The 23196-nt window shown below is 29.6% G+C and overlaps 2 protein-coding genes across 2 annotated transcripts; one reads left to right on the top strand and one right to left on the bottom strand.

Moving 5' to 3' along the window:
• The first annotated feature begins 4513 nt into the window (after positions 1–4513).
• Positions 4514–10041, top strand: LOC135929390 (leucine-rich repeat-containing protein 70-like). Its single transcript, XM_065465942.1, has 2 exons — positions 4514–6040; positions 9548–10041. Exons 1-2 carry the CDS (start codon positions 4716–4718, stop codon positions 9912–9914), a joined length of 1692 nt encoding a protein of 563 aa, XP_065322014.1. The 5' UTR covers positions 4514–4715; the 3' UTR covers positions 9915–10041.
• Positions 10042–10881: 840 nt separating this feature from the next.
• On the bottom strand, positions 10882–22978 carry LOC135929840 (galactosylgalactosylxylosylprotein 3-beta-glucuronosyltransferase I-like). The gene is made up of 5 exons (XM_065466568.1): positions 22867–22978; positions 22558–22823; positions 22352–22510; positions 18264–18566; positions 10882–11653 (listed from the first exon to the last, which is right to left on the bottom strand). The coding sequence occupies exons 1-5, from the start codon at positions 22976–22978 to the stop codon at positions 11552–11554; spliced, it is 942 nt and encodes a 313-aa protein (XP_065322640.1). The 3' UTR covers positions 10882–11551.
• Between the last annotated feature and the right edge of the window lie 218 nt (positions 22979–23196).

The raw sequence follows: 23196 nt of genomic DNA, 5'->3' as shown, positions 1-23196 counted from the left end.
TAATACACTTAAAGGAATGCACTACTATAAATAAGTCATCGCCGACATCCTGCTGAAAATGTAATAAACGCTGTATTCTTGGAATATAGGTTGAGAATCTTAGGAGTAAATCCATATCAATTTTGCTAGACCAGTAGATTCGCGATATTGTTTAATCGGGGTAGGTTCTTGAGCAGAGAATGAAATATGGTTGGATAAGTTTGGAATATCTAAGTATATTATGTCAGACAATGGGCTAAAATTTATATCTGACAAATTCCTTCGTTACTATGAATTGAATAATAAACGCCATATACGATCGCCACCATATCATCCTAAAACAAACGGATTAGCTGAGCGTACACGAGAGAGTCCATTTCTGATCCGGAAGAGGCTTTGACATAAATTTTGATAACCTATAGACTGGGGAAGAATAGCACTACGCGGAATCTCTTGCCAAGATTATTTTGGAAGACAACTGAAAGCCAGTTTGGATTGAATAAGACTAAATAAGACATGAGATTGGAAAGGCAAAACAGACAACGTCAAAATCATAATTAACATAAGAAAAAAAGAGAATTCGAGATTTCACGACCAATTTAGTTAAACAATGAGAATACCAAATGTTGAAGAAAGTACAAGAGAGGGCAATTCATCTTTGAAAGAGAAGGTTGCGGAAAGAGGCAAATTAGCTAGTGGCATAGCTAGGAATTTTCCTTAGAAAGGGGTAGCCTGGGGGCTTCACCCCTCCCAGACCCCCCTTTAACGGCTTTTTGCCCGGGTTTCGGCCGGGTTTATCTTAAAAATCATATTTATTTTTCTTATAATATAAAAGTCCTAGAGTTATTGATCATTTTAATTAGTGTTGTTAAACGGCTCGATTTGAGCCGAGTTTATAAAAAGCTAACTCAATATTTTAGCCAATATATTGCTTAAGCCTAGAAAATTCTCGAATAATGTCTAAATCTTTGTATCATTCAAGAGCAAAATTTTCAGGCTTACATAATTTTCTGGCTAATATATTGAGTTAGCCATATCGGCTCAAAATGAGCCAATAACAACACTAATTTTAATTAAAATAACACATTTCGACATAACTTTATATATATACTTCTCAATTTATTCTACTTTTATAAATATCAATCAATTTACAAATAAAAGCGATTATTTAAAATATATATTATATTGCCTTAATTAAAAATTATATACTTTATAACTATTAGTAATACACATATAAATTGCTGAGTATAAATGATATAAATTGCTTTAATTATAAATGATATATAAATATTAATGGTATTTATTTGATATAAAGTCACTTCTGAGTCTTTTAAACGTTTAATAAAAAATTTTGATCTGGAAGGGGGGGGTCCAAACGACCCCCCCCTCCCCCCCCCCTCGTAGCTAAGCCACTGAAATTAGCTATCAATTATTCCAACTCATGAAATCATCGGAATTTATAGAAACAGTTGTGCCAAATGAAGCCGGTACGGATACTATATTACGTTGTTCGTCAAGAGCCGGGAATTAACAAAGGGTTTATTGAGTAAATTTAATTTAAAAATGTTTGGAGGAAATTTAATAAATAATTATTTTAAAAAAAATAAAGAAAATTCTAAAAATTGATTATTATTATTTTAAATCTTAAATTTAGTAAAAATATATCTTAAAATGTACAAAATTATTATATCTTATTGATTATAAACTATGAATGTATATAAATGATAACGTTTCAACTGGTAATTATAGTAGAATATCCTAGTTTTCTATTGTTAAGTCTTCTAAGAATATTAGATAACGAGCCGCCAATGCGCAACTGTTGACCCGTCAACTATCCTTGAGCCGCCAATATGTTGGTCATAAGTATCTGATACGCTGGTCGAAAGCGCCTAATGAAATGGAGTCGTCGGGGCGCTTGCCATTTTACCTCTTTAAAATCTTTGGCAAATTTAAATTTAATCATAAATCTTGTGTGAGTTCCAAATTATTTAATGTAATAGTTTAATTGGAAGGAATTATTCAGAAATCTTCAACTTGTTCAACATATGTGTTTCTAGCGGTAGAATCCCTAGCTCCATCAATAAAATAATATATTTATTTATCGTTTATTATGTCTTCTCAGAATATTAGATAATGATAGAATGAGCCGTCAAGGCAATGATCGCGATCCTCTAATGTGCTAGCCTTGAGCCGCCGATACGCCGGTCGTAAGTCGAAGTTAGTCATGTTACCTCCTTTAGAATTGTAGGTAAATAAAGTTTTTAAATTTAATTTCTTAATTAACTCCATATAATGCATGAATTCCAATATTTTAAAGTCAAGCCAAGTTTTACCAAGGGGAATTATATTTCGAAAAACATGTCCACCATTTGTATTCTATTCGTTGGAATCTTAGCACAATCAATAAAATAATAAATTAGTTTATTATATGCTATGCCCTTTTTCGAATATTAGAATATAGTGAGCCGCAAATGCGTTTGCCGTGAACCGCCGATACCCTGAATGTAAGCTTCTGATAGGCTAAGTCTTAAGTCGTCGCCGGACATATTACTTCCTAAAAATTTTAGGGAAAATGAAGTTTTTTTTAATCATTATTATTTAAGTTTATACAATGTTTGAGTTCAAATCTTTTTAAATGTCAAGTTTAGATTTATCCGCAGTATTTATTCGAAATCTTTAACTTGTCCATTGTATTATCGTTGTTAGAATATCAATTCTATCAATAAATTAATAATTGTATTTATTTTCTGTTATGTTTGCTCAGACCTATTTTTATTTTGTGGTTTCGAGGTTGAAGGCCTTACTTTTATTTTGTGCTAAACTCAATGCCCTCTAAGCTCATATTATCAGTGTTTAACCTCCTGGTTGAAGTTCTTCTTTTGTAGTTTCATGTCCCGATTTTTGTATATTTTGTGTATTTTTTTTTAAGTTTTAATTTTTCTATTTCATTTCTTTGTTTCTTTTTTCTTTTCCTATTTACTTTTTACATTTTTCTTCCTTCTTTTCTTTTCCAGTGTGCTCCCCTAAAACTTATTTCCCACCTTCACGCGGTTGGGAGTGAAAGGCATAAAGCTGACTAACGGGCGCTCTGGTTTTCGCTAAGTATCCATCAGCTGATACATAAATAATAGGTAAATGATAAAATAATAGTTCTCTTATGAACTATGAAAGGAAGATTTGTTATTAACTGTCCCTAGCTACCCTTATCAATATATTACTAATTTGTAAAATCGTGTCTGCCGAATATTATAAAGTTCAGAACATTTTAAAAAAAAACTTTTTGTATTTTAGATAAGAAAACAATCCATAAATAAAGCAAATATAGGATTGTTCTTAAATTATATTTAAAAAAAATGCATATGGGTATAGATAGAACACTATAATACCCAGCTGACAAAAATAAAAAAAATTAAATTCCGCAATTTTATAAGTTAAAGGAAAACAGTGATTAATTAAGGATTATGGATGTGATCCGTTCCACTTATAAATTATAATTGTTTTAAATATTTTCCGCTTCGATTGAAATTTGTTAACTTTACATATTTAATTTTACATTATGGTATAAACATGATGGAGAATGAGGATAATGTAATATAGAATGATAACTTCTTAAACTTTTTAAATTTCTTTAAAATTTTTACCTCTTTTAAAATTAAAATAAATAATTGTCCCATCTCCCTGCGACTTTTTGAAATCCCAATCTTCGTAAGGCTTAAATTTTTATTATTATAATTATTATAAATAAGTTACAATAGAAGGGTAAATTAAATTAAATTATAAAAATTTTACTTTATCATGTAAAATATATTTATAATTATACATTAAAAAAAATGTAATAGGATTTATTATTTTATAAGTAATATAATTAACGTCATATTATATATAAAAGTTAACGAATTTAAGATTTACTTATTTATTTAAATTAATAAGATAAGGTCGTGGATTGTAAGATTATGATATTATTTTATTTTTAATTTAAATAATGAAGCGATTAGATTATATAAGATAGGAAGACGAGTTGGGAATTTAAAAATTATTATATTTGTTTAAATATATTATTTTATTATATTATATTAAAATTAAATTACTTTAATAATAAGTTTTAGTTACATATTTTATCATATCATTTTTAAAAATTGAAAATTCAAATTTTTATGTATTATCAAGTATTTTAATTTAAAAAAAATATAAAAAAATAAATGAAATAGAAAAGATAAAAAAGGGAATCAATAAATGGAAAAGAATTTTTTAAAAAAATAAAATTTTACGAATTCTAGGAATAAAAACATAAAAAAGTGTTTATTTTCTTCTCTTTTTTATTTGCGTATTCTTTATTTTGTTTATTTATTTATTTCTTTTGTAAAAATCAAAAAAATCTGATATTTCATATTCAAGTATTCAAATTTTTTTTATTATTTTTGAAATAAAATTTGTAAAATATTGTTTTTTTTTTAAAATAAAATTATTTAATTTAAAATTTGATATCGAATATTTTCACAAAACATAATTTTAAAGACATTTACGATGTCAAAGTTTTATTAGGCATGCGCAAGGCATATATCAAACTTGTAGAAAATTTAAAAAGAACAAACAGATTAATCAAATGAACCAATCTATTCAACCAATCAAAAGCAATCCCAAGCTTACTTTTTTTTTAAAAAAAATTAGAAAATCGAATGAAGCTCAACTTTAAAATCCGATTTCTTAGCTAGGAAATCGTGATATGATACTCTTCAATGCTAAACCAAATAACTTTTCGCCACTTCACATTTACGACCAAATACTTTTACTACCGCGGCTTTCGATTACGAAATTTATTGTCATTTTACTACGTCATTATATCGCTCATCTTGGTCTTGGATAAAGGCGTTCGAGTTAGCGGATCGCAAAAGTGTGTCCCGTGCGGTGAATGGGATAATAGCGTATGCACGTGTTGCTCCTCATACGATGGCGCTCATCAATCGGTTATCATTCGCCAGAGCGACGGTAGTTTGCTCACAGATGTGAATTGCAGGGCGAGGGGGCTGAAGAAAATTCCGGATTTCGATAATTGCAGTGTTGAAGTGAATAAATCTATCCATTCTAATTCGGTGGTTATCGGTAGAACGGATTATTTTAGCGATTACGATGCCAGTCATAACAACGTGACATCTATTGGTCGATTCGATTTCGCTTGTTTGACCGGGCTCAGAATCCTCAGTTTGAGTCACAATCGGATAAGCGTTTTAGAGGCGGGCAGTTTTGGGCGCAATATTTATTTGGACGAGTTAGACCTGAGTTTCAACGAGATCCCTAAACTAGAACAAGGCGCCTTGGATGGCCTCAAGTTTTTGAAATCCCTAAATTTGGCGCACAATTCTATTACAGCCATCGATGGTCAGGTATTCCAAAATATGCCGTTTTTGGAGGAAATCAGGTTAAATCACAACCCCATTCACAGCGTGGGAGCCGATACGTTCAAATTCTCCGAGTTTTTAAAACGCATCGACATTAGTTCGTTGAAATTAACCTCCGTACCGCTAACCTTATTCAATCTATCCACTCCTCATTTAACCGACCTTAATATGAGTTATAACTCGTTAGCCATTTTACCCTCGATTAGCACTAATTCGAATATCGAAAGATTGGATCTCAGCGGGAATGCCATCGACTCCAATGATCTGCATCAATTTTTAGATAATGCTACTTTGACTAATCTCAAAGATTTAACTATGGATAAATTAACCAACCTGCGCTATTTTTCCCCGGGCTTTCTTTTATCGAAAGCTACTCTGAAATCACTCGTCATAAGCCGCAATCCGCATTTAGTCAGACTCGATGAAGATATGGTAGCAGATACCCTTCTTCCTAGAACTGAGTCATTAAATAAGGACGCTAACCACGCATGGGAAAAGATAGTTTTGAGCGACAACCGTTTAACAACTTTGAGCCCGAATGTTTTGCCATTCGCCAAAGCTAGGTCCGTTGATCTTAGCGGAAACCCGTGGGTATGTAATTGTAGCTTGGAGTGGATGTTAGGAATCAGAAATCTCACCTCTAACCATAACGCTTTGAATACAAGGTATATTTACTTTATGTACGAAAGTTGTTTTTTTAGAAAAAAAAAAATTTTAATTGCATTTTCAAATATTTTTTTTATGGCGTATTTTAATGATTCATTATATTCCACACCTTGGCTCTAACAATGGGTTTTTTTTTAAAAGAGACATTTTTAATTTTATATACATAATTGAAAATATTTTTTTAAATTTTATATACATGTTGAAAATTTTTTTTGTTTTAAAAAAAATTAGGGCCGGGTGGGGTCGGGCCTTGGAAATTTTATTAAATATATCTAAATTTATAAATTTTATACTGAATTTTTTATGTAAAATAAAAATGTTTGATTTAATTTATTGAAACTAAACGCTATATAACATATGTCTTTCATATTAAGTAATTATAAAAATTAATTTCTATATTTAAATAAATTCGGGCCTGGCCGGTAAATTTTTTTAATATAAATTTTTGGTTCGGGCCGGCAAAACTTTTTTAAAAAATATTTCGGGCCAAGCCGGGCTGAAAAATTAGGCCCGATGCAGATCACTATCTGCAGAGGTACCATTTGTAGGCCCGGGTTTTTTTAATTAAAATTTTCAAGCCCGGCCCGAATTTTTTAAAATGTATTTTATTTATTTTTGATTTTTATAGATTATAATGGCGATTTCTTGGTTTTAAAATATAGGGCTCGGGGTCCGGATATTTTTTTAAAAAAATTTTCAGGGTCTGCCCTTAGGGAATATTTAAAAAAATTAAAATACGGCTGATAAATATACTATCCATATAAAATAATTAACGAACGTTTAAAAATTATAAGGACTTAAGATTTATTATTTTCAAAGGAGATTTACATGGATATAAGATTTGTAGTCTAATAAATTTGATCCAAATTAATTCCTTAATTATAAAAAAAAACGATTCTCCCAATGGCGTCATTGGGGGGGGGGGGTAATGGCCCTCGTGTACTGGCAAAATTCTATCTAACAGTGGCAAAAAAAAAACAATTTTTTTTTAGATGTTAAATCTCTTTTATCGCTATTTTTAGATATAATTTTCATTTTGCTCACAAGACTTTTTTAGGTTTGGGCATTTTTAGTAATTTTAGCCGAATACGAGAATATTAATGGCCAGATTTATACCAGAGATCATTGCAACCGGAAATACCAATTAGGTATTTACCGATCCGATATCATAACTGATTTTATATTCTGTAAACGTAATAATCGTTTTAATTTTTTAATGCATACAATTCCACTCATCTCATATACCTTAATAGAAATAACATCTATAATTTAACTATAATACCATAACATAAGTCATTAAAATATATTCATGATATATTAAAAATATTTTTTATGATAAATCAGCTCATTTATATTAAATAACATTTGTCTATATACATAATAATAAGTATTATATTATGAAATTTGAAATAATTTTTTCTATAAACTAAGACGCTATTTTATCGGATCGGATCGGGAAATTTTATAAAATCGGTTGATAACCGATATTTCCAAAAGATGAGATATCGGTCCCGGTGCAATATTTAGTTTTTTTTTACGTTTTATCTGATGATTTAAAAAGTCGTTATCATACATAATTCGATTTAATATTTTTAAAAAATAAATGTTATAATAAAAATTTTTTAAACTCTTTCATTTTTTTAGCATAAATTTCTTTATTACAATAATATACGAAAAAAAAACGTAAATTTTTTATATCAAAGCACACTTTTTCAACCCTATTATGTATGTTAAGTAAATAATAATACCAACGAAATTTTTACGCATTTTTCTTTTTTTTTGTAACTCAAAACTTTTATATATCATTAAAAAAAATATATATATTAATTTTTTATTTGTATTATAAAAATGGTTTACCGTTTGATCTTTTAAAGACCTATTTTAATAATAAAAAAATAAATTATATTTAATAACTTCTTTTAACATTTTTCCCATTTAGTTTTTTTTTTAAAATTTCCTTTTCCTTAGCGTAAATAAATCGGTAGACGGCCAGTAAGTTTTTTTTAAAAGTGCGTCACGCTGATTATATTATGATAAAGACCTGCTGCTTTTTAAGAAAAAATTGAAATAGATAACTCCAAATCTGATTTTTCCGGAAATGTATTCCATCATGTTTAAAATACTTTATCCTAGTGTTGTGCTAACTAAATATTTCATCCAGAATAATATTACGAAAGCCTGAAGATTTTGTCTGTAGAAGGAACAAAGGTTTCGGCATCTATTAGAGGAATCTCGAGGCTTAGGCAATATTTTTCTGGCTATAATACTGAGTTACCCGTTTTTTTAAAATGGGCTCAAAACGAGCCGTTTACTATCCTACGATATTCAGAGACAATTTTGCCATGAACTTTTGAACAGAATAGAATTTATATTTAGTTTTTCCATATATTTTTTTTTGTATAAATTATAAATGACACAAAGGAATTTATAAGATAGGTATTGCAAACCTGCTGGAATACATTCTCGGGTAAAATCAGATTAAAGTTAGAAAAAAAAACGCGATTTGAAAAAAAATAACGTATTACCGGAAAAAAACAGATTGGCCGCTAACTTATATACTTCATTAATTAAACATTGTATGTTTCTTTTAAGTAATAGATCGATCCCATAGAATTAGTAAAATTGTAATATTGGTAGCAAACTTATTCAAAATAGCACTCTATTTCTAGTGATTACAAAATCTTTTTATTTGACAGGGACGCCTTCCAAAGGCAATTATACTAATACTAATCTAGACTGGTGATTCAACCATTGAAATGCATTACAAAGTGTAATGTTTGTTAAACGGCTAACCCATATTTTTTTTTTATCTTAGGACATTTTTTATATATAAAAAAAAATCATATGATCAATCATATGTTTTTAATCCTGAAAAGAAATTTTTACAGATGAATTCCAGCCTAAAAAAACATAATTTTAATAGTTTATAATATATAAATTAAAATAATCAAGCCCAGAAATTTTGCATAACGATGGCAGAAACGTATAATCTCGAGGTTTGCGTAATATTATTTTGACTAAAATCTTAATTTAAAATTGGGTAAATTGAGCCCTTTAATAACATTTAAATAAAAGTTTACATATATTAAAGTCAGCCTTTAAAAGGACATTTAGACAAGTGTGTTTTCTACTTATAGCCAATGAGATAGACTATAGCTGACTTCCATGTAACACTTTTGAAAAATGAATAGTCTAGTGTTAGATTAATATACCTGATTGATTTTTTGAAAACAGTTTTAAAACTATCAGGACCGTTATGTATATATTTGAACTCAAAACATAACATATTGATCATTTAATCTTTCGTATTATCATTTTTTATTAAATATGGGTTCGGTTTTTGAATACTTTTACAAAAATAACATACTGGAAATAGATAAGTCATAATAATCTTTTAAATAAAACTTGAAGACGAAATTCCTTTTTGAATTTTTTAAAGTTTTTTATTTTATCCTTAAAATATTTAACTGATGCCTACATTTATTCCCCCCGCCTCTCTTTTACAGATGTAACGATCCTCCCAAATTGAGAGGGAAATCAATTTTCGGGCTACATTCCCTCAATTTCACTTGCTCAATCACCACCAGCCAGCCCCCGAAAAAGGGCAAATCCATGAGCACCAAGGATATCGTCTTGACGGTCCTGTGGGCTTTCGTCGTGAAATGCATCCTGTTTTACGTAGGACTGTGGCTATACGGAGAATATAAAAAATGGAAGCTGGGACAAACGCTAACTATGGCCTTATCCTCCCAAGAAAATGGCGTTAAAAAGAGGCTCATAGTCAACACCGCCGTCGAAGAGTCTCAATTCGTGGAAAATGGCGTTAACAGCGAAAATAAATCTTTGTTGAGCCAATCATCGGCGCCGATTTAAAAAAAAATTTAATCAAATAAAAGTATTACGAATTCGATTGGTAAAAGAGCGTATTATTTTATTTTAAGGTTATATTACTGATTGAACTCTTTAATTTCCTATGTTACGCGAAACATTAGTCGGAAAACATTCATGAATACAATTAACTATGATACCATTTTTTTACCAATATTTTTTTTATATATAGTTAAATAAAGTCATGTAGTGATCAAGACCACAATAATTATATCAATTGTGCTATATATGTTATCCGAATTTAGCTTGGTCTTAGGTTAGCCTAAATTTTGAAAATAATTTTGGTTAGGGTTACAACCCGGTCTTTTTCGTGCCGCTTATATCAGATTTCTACTATATGTAATATTTTTTTTCGCGTAATTAGAGGGTCGAATTTTATAAGTAAATGTAGAATATGATAAATTAAAAAACCAAATATTTTTTTTAAAAAAATCGATTTATTGAATAATATTAAAAGTCGACCTAGCACGTGGAAATTTTATATTAGATTTTTTGACCCGGCCAGTAAATATTTTTTACTCGACCCATAAAATATATTTCGAACAATTTTTCGGCCTATTGTAGCCAGATAGCCTTTTTTCCCGGGTATTGGCGGGCTGCGACGATCTCTAAATAGTTATTTAGATAAGAATCAATAAAAAAATCTGTCTTTAAGGAGATGACGATATTCGAATATAAGTCTATATAGGTTTTATCGAAGCGTGTTCCACAATATGGTCCCCTAACACTTATATTCGTCGTAAGTTATCAGGTCAAGAATGGTGGCTCCGACCTTTTCTAATAAATATCTCACAGGTTAGGGCTCGGTCATATCCCATTATCATAAAGATTTAAATAGGAATTGATTGTCTCCTTTGTCGATAGGAAGGGACGAAGAATTTATCAATTTGTGTATCGCAGTATGATTAATTTGAGGTATTTAAATAAGAAAAAACAAATTGCTTTATTTTATTAATTATATATTACTGTAATAAACAACCAACTTAATGTACGAATAAAAAAAACACGATTGTCTTCTCATATTTAATAAATTTAAGGTATATTAAAGATATATAGTATGCGTCATAAATAATCACATTTTATAAAATATTAATTAATAATCCCTTAGTATACAATTAAAAATGTACCTAACCGATACAAATATTTGCGAACAGATAATAAGTTCCCCTGAAAAACAAGAGAGATAATTTCTAAAGGAAATTGAGCATCAAAGCGGAATAAATAATAAATCAAATAATCGTGAATAATTATTTGATAAGTAATTAATTGCGTGCGTATTTGTTCGATGGTGGCTAACTTTAAAAATAATGATACAAGCGAAATCACGCGTTTTCCCTTTAATAAAAGACAAAAATAAAAAAATGGACAATGAATTTGTTGCTGGAGTAAAATTAAATCCGTAAAACAATGCTGATAGAGCCAACCAATCAAAAAAAAAGACGAATCCGAGAAATTAACCTTTAAATTCTCGACGTTATGTCTCTAAATCATTTTTTTTTTAAAAAAAAGCAGTTTTCAGTAGAAAACCCCGCAAGTTAACGTTATGTTTTTCTATGCTTCTCGCGATAACAATAATAACGATTTTTGTAATTAATAATAGGATTATTTTTTTGTTGTTGGTGTCAAATCAATATCATCCCTTCGTCGGAACGCAAACCTCGTTTGTTTAGTTTGATCTCTTGATCCAATTTGGCGGGCCAAGACTTGGTGTGCCAAACCAATACCTTTAGAAAAATACGTTTTGATAAATCAAAAAAAAAATAAAATAAAGTATATAAACCACCATTTTTAAAAATGGCTAACTCAACATAGCCAGGAAAATATTGGCTAAGCGTCGAGATTCCGCCAATAGATGTTCGATAGTATGTGCCATCTACGAGCAAAATCTTTAGGCTTGCGTAATATTTTTCCGGATAAAATACCGAGTTAGCCGATTTTAAAAATCGACTCAACTCGATCCGGTTAACAACACTAGTTTATTTCGACTCAACTCGATCCGGTTAACAACACTAGTTTATTGTTGTAAAAGATATTATATATATATATATGAGAACAAATGAAATAAAACATTAGCCTCGTTTTTTTAAGATTTCTTTAGTAAATTCATTAAAAAAAAAATAAAAAGGAGGAAAAAAAATTTAAAATAGAAAAAATATCAAAACTCAAAATAAAGCTGGGAAAATTATAAAAAAACCAAAATTCCCAAAGTCTAAATAGAAATCACTGTTAAAAGAAACCCTAAAAACTAAACCAGTTTAAGGAGTGCTAGTTAGCTAAGTCACAACCTATGCTCGGCCGTAAATGAAGATTTTATCATTTTAAATCAGTGTTTAGAAACAGGGGCCAAAACTTAGAACCTGGGAACCGATATCCTCTTTTATAATTTATAGGAATCAGTCAGAAAATCATTTTGAAATTCCCGGTGGAAGTAACTTCTTAAGTGTATACATAAAGGTTTGGTCATTGGTAAAAAAAATTTTTTTTTTTAGAGAACCGTAAATGGAAATCATGAAGATGATCTACGTCAAGTTTTAGAATCGGATTAAAAGTGAGAGTCGAAACCCCTATTTAGTTCGAGTCTCATATTCTCATTTAAAAATAATGTTAACATATGGTCGGGATAATTGGAATGCTCCAACTCCACTCGACATTTTGAAAAATTTTCGAGTTAGAAGTGGGTAATAACTTATTTATTCCCAATATATATAAAAATAAAAAACTATATTAAAAATCATTAATTTTTTTGCCAAAGTTATTGTCCAAAATTGATCAATAACTTTTTCCTATATATATTATTTTAAACTTTAATGTTGATTTTTATCATTTTAAACATTCGCGCAAGTGGAGCACTCCAATTCTAGACCGACGATATATGTATCTTCCCACGCGAACTAATAATTACGAGTTCGTATAAGAAAATTGATTTGTACACGATAACCGAAAAAAAGGTGTTTTACGCATCACGCAAGCTGGGGATGTAATCTACGGTAGGCGGCAAATTTTGAATGCACTATATTATAGTGCATTTTCGCTTATATATAAGAGACCCTAGTTGTGAATGTAATTTCAAAAGATAATCACAAAACTACGTCGGGACATTTCACAATAAATCGATCTAAAAAAGAGGAAATTTTCGTAGACCTTGAATGAAACTTTGCATGATTATGTATTAAGACTTATTCAATTTAATTTTTTTTTATGAATTTTAAATTCCATTTAATGGAAATTTCGATAACAGGAACTTGATCGAAACCGATTTCCTAAGAGAGGGGTCCGAACCTGCCTCAGGTCCATTTTACCCCGAGTTTAATGAGTTGTCCTTAAATCGGTCTCTGTTTGTTCAGCGGTTTCGACCGTCCAAACCAAACAATTTTAAATTTCCAATGGAAATTTTGATAACAGGAACTTGATCGAAACCGATTTCCTAAGAGAGGGGTCCGAACCTGCCTCAGGTCCATTTTACCCCGAGTTTAATGAGTTGTCCTTAAATCGGTCTCTGTTTGTTCAGCGGTTTCGACCGTCCAAACCAAACAATTTTAAATTTCCCGAATCCGGGTTTCGGTTCGCATCCCCGGCTCTAACTAAATTAAAATTAACTCCGGAGATGTGGAGAGCCACATTTAAAAAATGGCGTCCACCATGTAAAAACAAAATAAAGATTATACTCAAAAGATTATAAATGAGAGAGGCCTATCTATCTACTATTATCAGATAAGATCTTAAATTTAGTTTATTAAAAATTATTCAATTTTTTTTTCTTAACAAAATCTCGGATGTTTTTTTTTTTCATTTTAGAAAAAATGTATTTGAGCATAAAATTTTCTAAAAATGGCTAGGCCGAGCCAGGAAAAAGTGAAATACCAACCGAATCGGGCATAAATATTTGGCACATTTTAGAGATCCTTTAATAGCCAATAATATCATTTATTCTAAATTTCGTTTAAGTAATTTTTCTACCTTACCGTCTTTATGCGTTTAAAAATATTTTTTTGTTTCAATAATTCTTAAGACCTAGTGGAATAACCGGATGTATCTTATGCATGTCGATTATAGCTTTACGCTATTCAAATTTCTTTTTCATCATAATCATTGCTTGTAATATAAAAATGAAAAAAATTATATATATATTCATTTATAGCTTTTGTAGTAGGAGCATGAATGATGCATATTATAAAAAAATCAATAATGATATCCCAAAGGAAATGGCTAACTTATAACTCTATTTTGGATAAAGTATTCTGTATCTTTTGTATTATGTTTGGAAGTCACCAAGCAAACATGCAATGGACTCAAAAAGGTGCAGATAGCTTTAATATTCTTTATAAATTCCCTGTTTTCTATATATTACTATTTCTATAAATGTTGATACAAGTATATAATAATAAATAATATGTGGCAATTGTTTAATACAGCTAGCAACCTTATATTTAAAACCATTATAATTAATAAGGTGGTAATATCGATGCCCAAGGTGTCCGAGTGGGGGGGGGGGGAGTTGCATCAAGTGACTATCCTGTCATGTAGACGGAGGAATCGTGTATCAAATTGTGGTCTGAATATCTTATTTATTATACAGGTTAGGAACTGGATTCAGCGGTTTTTTTTAGTGTTATTTTGTTTTGACGTTTTCCAAGAGATTGGAATTTGAGATGATTCTTGGATATAAAGCATTATTAATTATAATGGCCCAGACATAAGGTTCCTCTACCTGTAACAAATAATTGCCACATATTATTTATTATTATATACTTGTATAAACATTTATAGAAATAGTAATATATAGAAAACAGGGAATTATTTTTAACAATTTTGACTTTACTCATAGCTCTTTCAGCAGAGCATGAGGTAGTTGGTAGAATTATAAGATATTTATATAATGTTTTTAGATAAGGGAAAGGAATTGAATTTAATTAATAGTCTCTATGGCAGAATAAATAAATATTTTAGCCGTCTTTTGGCTATCTTTATGTTTTCATCTGTAAACAAATATTAAAAATTAAGCTTTTAAAAAATTAATAACTTTCATCATATAAGGTACCATTTTTTCTAATATTCATTTGATCTTAACTTTAAATATTAGATAAGGAATCTAAGTATTCTAAAATTGGAAAATTTATCTACAATTCTCTGTGCATCAAAACTGTATAAACAGGCAATTTCAGATATCTGGGAAATTTCTATACTCTCATTGTCTACTAATCTGGCAGGAGTAAAAATAGAAATCTGATTTAAAAAATTTAGTGATTCATAATTAAATCTTTCATTTTGATATGTAAAAAATTAAATATTATTTTTAAAATCAACTTTTCTTACCTTATCTTTTGGTTGTACAATATAATTATCAAACTGTGTTTAATCCAGTTTAAATATTGACTTAATATTATAAATATTTGTTAGAATATTATTTCCATCCTTAAAGTATTTAAGATTATTATGCTATTTTGAAAATATATTATCACAATTTGCTTAATTAATTACTAAATATAATTTAAATACATGTATAATAATTTACCCCTTAATCTTTGAATTTATTTTTTGTATGTTGAATCAGTTTACTCACCATAACTAAATTATTTCCTATAGCCTGCATTTAAATGCAGGTTTCATGTGTGCATTTTAAAAATGTTCTCAGAATAAATTAACTTAAAATAAAATTTTTTTGTTTTATTCTTGATAACAATCCTTCGGCAATTGAAGATGTGATTGGGTCATCAAAATTGCTTAGCTCATTCAAAGAGGCAATAATATATTCATAAAAAATTTTAACAAATTTCTAACACTTTGAAAGATGGGGCCCAATTTCTGAAAATAAATAAATTTCTTTGAAAAATTATATTTATTTACCTTGATGTGTTTTTTTTATTCTTTTGAGAGATTTCTTGGTTTTTTTTTTGCATTTGAAATTTCATAAAAACACCCTGGCATTTAACTCCATTCATAAAATTATTAAGCTCATCTAAAATTCCCATTGTCTTGTAAATTTTATTTTCCATATCCACATATACGAGTAACAATTAAATTCAGCCTATGAGCATAGCACCACACATAAATCGCTCTAGGAGCCTCTTTTAAAATTAAAGCCTGTGTTCTCTTATTAACACCTCTCATATTACTGGCACCATCCATACTTAGGGCATTCAGGTATTCTAGTAGAAGATGTAATGCTTTTTAATTTAGTCAGAAGATCATTATTAATATGTTCTCCTGTTATATCAGAAGTAGTGATCTGCATCGGGATTAATTTTTAAAGCCCGGCCCAAAATTTTTTTTAAAAAAGTTTTGCCGGCCCGGCCTGAACCCGAATTTTTTTTTAAAAAATTTACCGACCCGGCCCGAATTTATTTAAATATATAAATTAATTTTTATAATTACTCATAATAAAAGACATATGTTATATGTCGTTTAGTTTCAATAAATAAAATCAAATATTTTTATTTTACATAAAAAATTCAATATAAAATTGATATATTTAAAAAAAATTCCAAGGTCCGACCCGACCTGGCCCGATTTTTTTTAAAAATATTAAGCCCGGACCAACCCGATATTTAAAATAAAATTAGGCACGAAGCCCGTTTGGGCCGGGCCTAACTTTGCAGATCTCTAATCAGAAGGTTGTAAAAATATTAAGGATTTTTTCTACTGGATGTGTGTGTGGATAATCTTGAATATACCTTATAATTAAGGTAACACATTTTTTTTTTTGAAATATCATACGTGCTATCTAATATTAAAGTAAAAGCACGATTTAAAATAATTTGTTTAATTATTTGATTCAATTACCTGGCTATAGGATATGAAATTTATATGTGGCCACGATATTTTATCACCATTTTTTCCTCGTGAAGTACTATTTTTCTCTGGATATGCCCTTAATACTAGAACATTTTATGAGATCAATCTTACAAGTTTTGAAAAATTACCATCATGAGAATCGCTTCCCCAAAAAAGCAACATTGCCCCCTATTAAATACCCGATAGCATCAATTATATTGTGGATAATATAACGATTTTGGGTTATAATGTCCTCTCGGTTGAATAAAATGTGGTCATTCATGCCATATGTGCATATTCGCAATCTGCATGAACAGGGAATGTTTCATGTTTCTCCATATCCCGCACTGAATTATTTCTGCTATCTGCACTTTTTTGAGTACATTGCATGCTTGCTTGGTGATTTCCAAACATGATACAAAAGAGACAGAATACTTTATCCAAAATAGAGCTTTAGGATCGCAATATCCTTTGGGAAAACGATTTGTCACTACTGATTTTCTAATAATACCCTACATATAAAAGGAATAAATGAATATATATAGGTGAGCAAGTTAAAATGTGTTAAATTTATTTTTTTATAAATTAAAATATTTTTAAGAAAGGGATTCAAGGGCATGTCAAATATAGACCTCTATCACTTATATTTTTTCAGTAATCTTTATTTTTATCAGTTTTCTTGAATTAGGAAGGAGGCCATTTTTTTAGTCTTGACCCGCCATATTCTCCAGAACCAATTAAGTATGTGCTTAAAAAATAAAATTGCAAAGGTCCTTACAACATATATAATCATAATACAGAGTTTCCTTCCATTTGAAAAATGTCCACCACGCAAGCTGATCGATTTCAAGTGGAATGACCCTGTCTAGGTTCTACAAAGCTAATTCTATTAATGATTTTATAAGGCAATTATTTTTTTTTTTAAAAATCACGTGATTAGTGAAAGTCAACCAAGATCGATTCAGACAACCCAGAAATTTTTATCAGCCAAAATCAGTCCAGATCTTTTTTTTTATATTTCCCGATTGTGAAGCGGGTTGAACCTGTCATGGTTGATCTTCACTAATGAGAATAATTATTAAGAGTATCCACGCCTGCTGTCTATTTTTTTTTATCCGAAACAATTATGAGGTCTTGAATTTTAATTGTTAGAGATTTCAAATCCTTTAAGGCCGTTTCGGCCCTGATAATTAATAAAACCCAAGATAGCCATCTTAGATTCGCGAAAGATAACTATTTTTTTTACTAGTACAGTATATCTATGACTGGTTCTCAATGATATGAGTACATATTTCTAAAAACGTTGGTGCGCGAAAAAGTTCAAACCAATTTTAGAGGTTTCTTAAACCAGTGATATTTTTTTATGAACCAGTTTAAACCAGTCAAACCGATATTGAATAATAGTACAGGTTTCGAATTTGATAATCAGATGATAGATCTACACAGCATTGCTGCCTGACGGTATTCATCAGCAATTTATAAATACAAACCTTTAAGATCCAGGTCATACCGATCTCTAGATCTTCCGATAATCTAAAAAATAAATCCGTAAATAAAACAAACTTTAGTGCATAACTCGGCTTTGGGCTCCAAATCATTTAAGGTTATTCCCAGTTTTATCAAAAAGTCATTTTCCATGTATCCTACTTGGGACATTATATCGAATATTGCTATTGCAGGGTTCTCATAAACTTGTTTAGCATTTATAGCGAAGGCTGCCATATCTAACTTAAATGTTCGGGTCAATCCCCAAAGAGAATTAAAGCCAGTGATAGTTCGTGTTTCAGGATTAACCAAAGGCTTTTCTACCAAAAGACCACCTACCAGACCAACGGGCCAAACAGAAACAAGCTTTGTGTATCTCATCTGTTGTTTGATTTTTTTTTTTTAAAATTCATGATAAAATATCAGTGCCAATCTGATCTGGTATTTAATATTGGCCAGCCCTATTAATATTAGATTTATCATTTGAACTAAATTTTTAATTTAAAACTAATTATTTAACATAAGCAAAGGGTAAAACTCATAATCTTTATAGCTTTAATCCCTAATGAGCAAAAATATCTTTTGGATTTAAAATTGCAAGGGATTAGCTATAGGTGTTTGATTTCTCTAGGAATGACCCAATAAATATTTGGCAGTGGCTGCTTGCCCCCAAAAATGGGGTGAATAAGAATTTATGGGGGTAAATAGATATTAATAGACTTAATCTATGATGCTAATAAAATTTTATAAGGGTAAATAGAAAAATAACAATTATGTAAAACCATCATAAATTATCATGTCAAATGGTCATTTTTATTTCAAATATAAAAAAAAAACAAATGAAATCATTAAATAACTTAACATAATGAGTTAAAATTAAAAATGTACATTGTGTAAATAAATCTAGCGACATGTCATACAAAAAAAAACATTTTTTTCCTAGGTTATTTTTAAAGTATTTACACAGCGAAAATGATACCAATTAAGACACATGTCGCACATGACTGATAAATCATCATTTAACAGGATATGACATCCATAGCATAGCCATGATTCTTTAAGTAATAAAATTTGAAGGTTTTCGGCATCCATTGTAAAATGGATTTCCAAAATATCGATATCTATATCATTATTTTCTAGACATCGCATATCGTTTGTTGTTTTATCATGTATCACTGCATACTAATATGTTGTTTCCAATCTTCTCTATTGCGTTAGATTTACATACTTTTTTAATAATCCACAAAGATTTTTCCATATCGGTGAGTGAAGCATAAGCTGTAGGTTTCTTTTCTGAAAAAAATGTCCCCATTTTTGTATTAGTGATAGATCACGTTGTCCAACGTATTCTATCTTTTCATATTTTGACGCCATTTTTAAAAAATGATTTATTTATAAATTTGAATAGTAAATTTTTCTATTTATCATAAAGTAGATTCTTAACTTTGGTGTGCAAATTGCTAATATAGAAATTACTAAATCTGTTATTAAAAAGGTAAACTATATATATCTCAATATGACAAATTTAAAATAATTTTCCAACTATGTATGGTACAGATTTCCATAGTTTAAAGGTAAACCATTTATTTTTTGAAAGCAATCAGATATAATAAAAGCCAATATATCCCTCATCCTTTTATTTATATCCCAATATGATAAATTTAAAATAATTTCCCAACTATGGATGGTACAGATTTCCAAAGTTTAATATAGAAATGTCCTCTCTGATCCTCCCTATGAATCGACAGCCTCTCCACATGAGATAGGTAATGCTAATAATCTTCTCAGTAAATTATTTTTATAACATATTTTTATATTTTTTTCAGAAAAGAAACCTAATAGTGCGCACAAATTGAACGTTGCAACGCAGCGTTTCAAAAACACGAACAATGCATTTTAAATGCATTCGTTCGAATTGAAAACATTTCCATTTTTCATTTTAAATTATTTTTTAAAAGACAAACTTGCTTGCGTTTTTTAAAACTTTTTAAATTTTGAAGTGATATAATTCTTCTAAATTGTAAGAATAATTGTTATTAAATGATATAATAATATTTTTAGGATATGGAACGATGAAATAACCAAAAGGTTTGGAGAAATCCTGGACTACCATAAAAAAAGTTTCATTGTTATGGAACATTTATCAGTTACTGTTTCCAGGTATAAATATATAAGAATGTTAAATATAATATGATTAGATTAGTATTGGAATTACCAAACTTCAAGGATCAGCTGAATAAGGAGAAAATAGGAAATCCTACTTAATTAAATATTCATGTTATTTTATTGGTAAGTTGATAACTACTTGGAAAATAAAGAGTTGGGCTTGCCAACCCTCAAATTTTGTTCTGATATTACTACAAAGCCTATACAATACTGATCCAAAATTTATATTGATTTTATTTACCATCTATATTTGAATAAATCCCACAAAATATTTTACTATTCATAAAAAATTATAAGTGTATTTTGTGTTTTATTCTCAAAAAGTTAATTTTAAAATATTTGAAATGTTAATTTTCATGTGGAACTCTCAACAACAACAAAACCTAAAGTACTGAATGCTAATAGGTTTGTTTTTCTTTTTATATTTGGCTATATTCAAAATTTACTACGTCACAAATGACTCGTCCACTACACAACCAGTGTCATACGCACCTTTTGTCCCACACCAGGAGTTACGCCCAATAACTCCTTGGAAGGACAGGCCAGTGATCCTACTATCGCTGCAATCGTGACAGCATTGCAAGCTATTACCACGCAAATGGCGGAAACAAGAGAAAGCAACGTAAGGAGACGTCGATCACCGTCTCCGCATACTTCAACCCTGCTTTGACAAGGACAAGCACCAACCCCCCTCTCACCCACCACAAATCACCACCGCTCGTCTCGATCATACCCATCACACCTGCAGAAAAGTACGCTAAAATGCGCAAAGTGTGGGCGGGACTCCAACAAGACCTCCTTGAGCCAAAATGCAAAGCCAGCATCCAGGACCGTCATGAGATAAAGGACATAGCCAATGTGCTGGAAATCATCAACGAAAGCTCCGACACCAGGCTAATGGAGGAAATGACGAAGTGGATACGCGTCCTAGCGCTAGCCATCCACTGGAACTGGCAGACAGCTATAAACAACGATGCGTCCTACCAAGAAAAGTTCATTGGAGGAGAAGAGATAAAAGTCTACCGCAAAAGTTGGCCCTTTCGCAACAGGGGCTATGGCCCCTCTACTTACCTACAGGAGACCAGAGAGAAAGGATCCGGCTTTCACCAGGGGCAAGAAAAGGAAGTAGTCTTGCCCTAAACACCAACAATCCCTCGATTCATTTTACAATGGATGCCTGGGAAAACTTCAAATTTTATATAAAACTATACTTAAAGAACCATGGCTATGCCATGGATGTCATATCCTGTTAAATGATGCTTTATCAGTGATGTGTGACATGTGTCTTAATTGGTATCATTTTCGCTGTGTAAATATTTTAAAAAAACCTAGGAAAGAAATGTTTTTTTTGTATGACATGTCGCTAGATTTATTTATACAATTTATATTTTTATGTTTATAATTTAACTCGCTCTGTTAATTTATTTAATAATTTCATTTGTTTTTTTTTATTTTTGAAATAAAAATGACTGTTTGACATAGTAATTTATGATGGTTTTACATAATAATTATTTTTCTATTTATCCCCACCCCCTAAAATCTTTTAGCATCATATATTAAGTTAAGAGTATTTAAATATTTCTATTTACCCCCCCCCCCCCAAAAAAAAAAATTTTTTTTATTAGCATCACAGATTAAGTTAAAAGAGAAAATATTTCTATTTACCCCTAAAAATTATATTAGCATCATAGATTAAGTTAAAAGAGACGTTTAAATATTTCTATTTACCTCCAAAAATTATATTTGCAACACAGATTGTTTATTAAATTTATCTATTTACCCTCATAAATTATTATTTACCCCATTATTGGAATAGGTAGAATTTTTCTATTTACCCCATTATGGGGGTACGTAGAATTTTACTACTTACCCCATTTTTAGGGGCAGCAACTGCCTAAATATTAATAGGTTAAAGTTTAAATAATCAAGATTTTTGATTAAAATTATTATGAAATGAAATATAATTAGCCATTTCTTTTATCAATTTCACTAAATTTAACCTCTTCAAAAAGTTGAGGTGTATAAGTATTGTCATCATCCATAAAGTATATAATATCTGAACCAAGCTTATTAGTATAATTATGTTTTATCCATTTTAGGCCTAAATTTCTTTGTAATACACCCCGTGGATGAATCCAATGTAATTTAGGATTATCTAGCTAGCAATATAATATAATAAAATTTAATTTAAAATTCAAATTATTACCGGAACCTTTTGATCCGCTGGTGTTTTTACATTAAGATGAGTATATTTTATCTTGATTGACTTCAAAAATGTCACAACCAAATTTGTTTTATGCTCAGAATCTTCTACTAAAATCCAATGAATTTCTTTGACATCTTTTAATGTTTGATTTAAACGAATTAATTCTGGTATCTGTCCAGGACGATAATATGTAGGAGTTATTAAAAATATTAATGGTAAATTTTTATATTGTTTTTTTTCATATTGGTAATGATTCCATCTATTACCTAAAAAATAATATAATATATTTATCATATGATATATTCATACTTAAGAATATTATTAAAAAGGTATAAAGGGCTAAATATAGAAATATTTTATAAGTCGGCTTATTACGATGTTTGTTGTAAATTTTGAAAGTCCCAATTGAATAAAATGACATCTGTGCATGCTAAAATAATTGAAGGTAGACATCATATAACTTGCTAAACAACAACCAAATTAGAAGGAAATCATTATAGACATATCATAACCGACATGACTATCTATTTCTATTAAAAATATTGTATATAAGGATTAATTACGACACTATCTAATAATTTGAAAAACATAAAATAAAAAAATAACGTTATAGGCTGAACATCATTATTTCAATATAAA

This window comes from Gordionus sp. m RMFG-2023, chromosome 5 (genome assembly GCF_954871325.1).
Source record: "Gordionus sp. m RMFG-2023 chromosome 5, tfGorSpeb1-WG-v2, whole genome shotgun sequence".
NCBI lineage: Eukaryota > Metazoa > Nematomorpha > Gordioida > Chordodea > Parachordodidae > Gordionus > Gordionus sp. m RMFG-2023.
The sequence above is the reverse complement of the archived record's forward strand: the minus strand, read 5'-3'. Positions and strand labels throughout refer to the sequence as shown.

Coding starts and splice junctions, on each gene's coding strand:
- LOC135929840 (XM_065466568.1), bottom strand. CDS start 22,978: ATGTCATTTTATTCAATTGGGACTTTCAAAATTTACAACAAACATCGT. Junction 22,511..22,557: donor CAGCGGATCAAAAGGTTCCG/GTAATAATTTGA, acceptor TTATATTGCTAG/CTAGATAATCCTAAATTACA. Junction 18,567..22,351: donor CACCTCAACTTTTTGAAGAG/GTTAAATTTAGT, acceptor ATCAAACAACAG/ATGAGATACACAAAGCTTGT.
- LOC135929390 (XM_065465942.1), top strand. CDS start 4,716: ATGCTAAACCAAATAACTTTTCGCCACTTCACATTTACGACCAAATAC. Junction 6,041..9,547: donor CATAACGCTTTGAATACAAG/GTATATTTACTT, acceptor TCTCTTTTACAG/ATGTAACGATCCTCCCAAAT.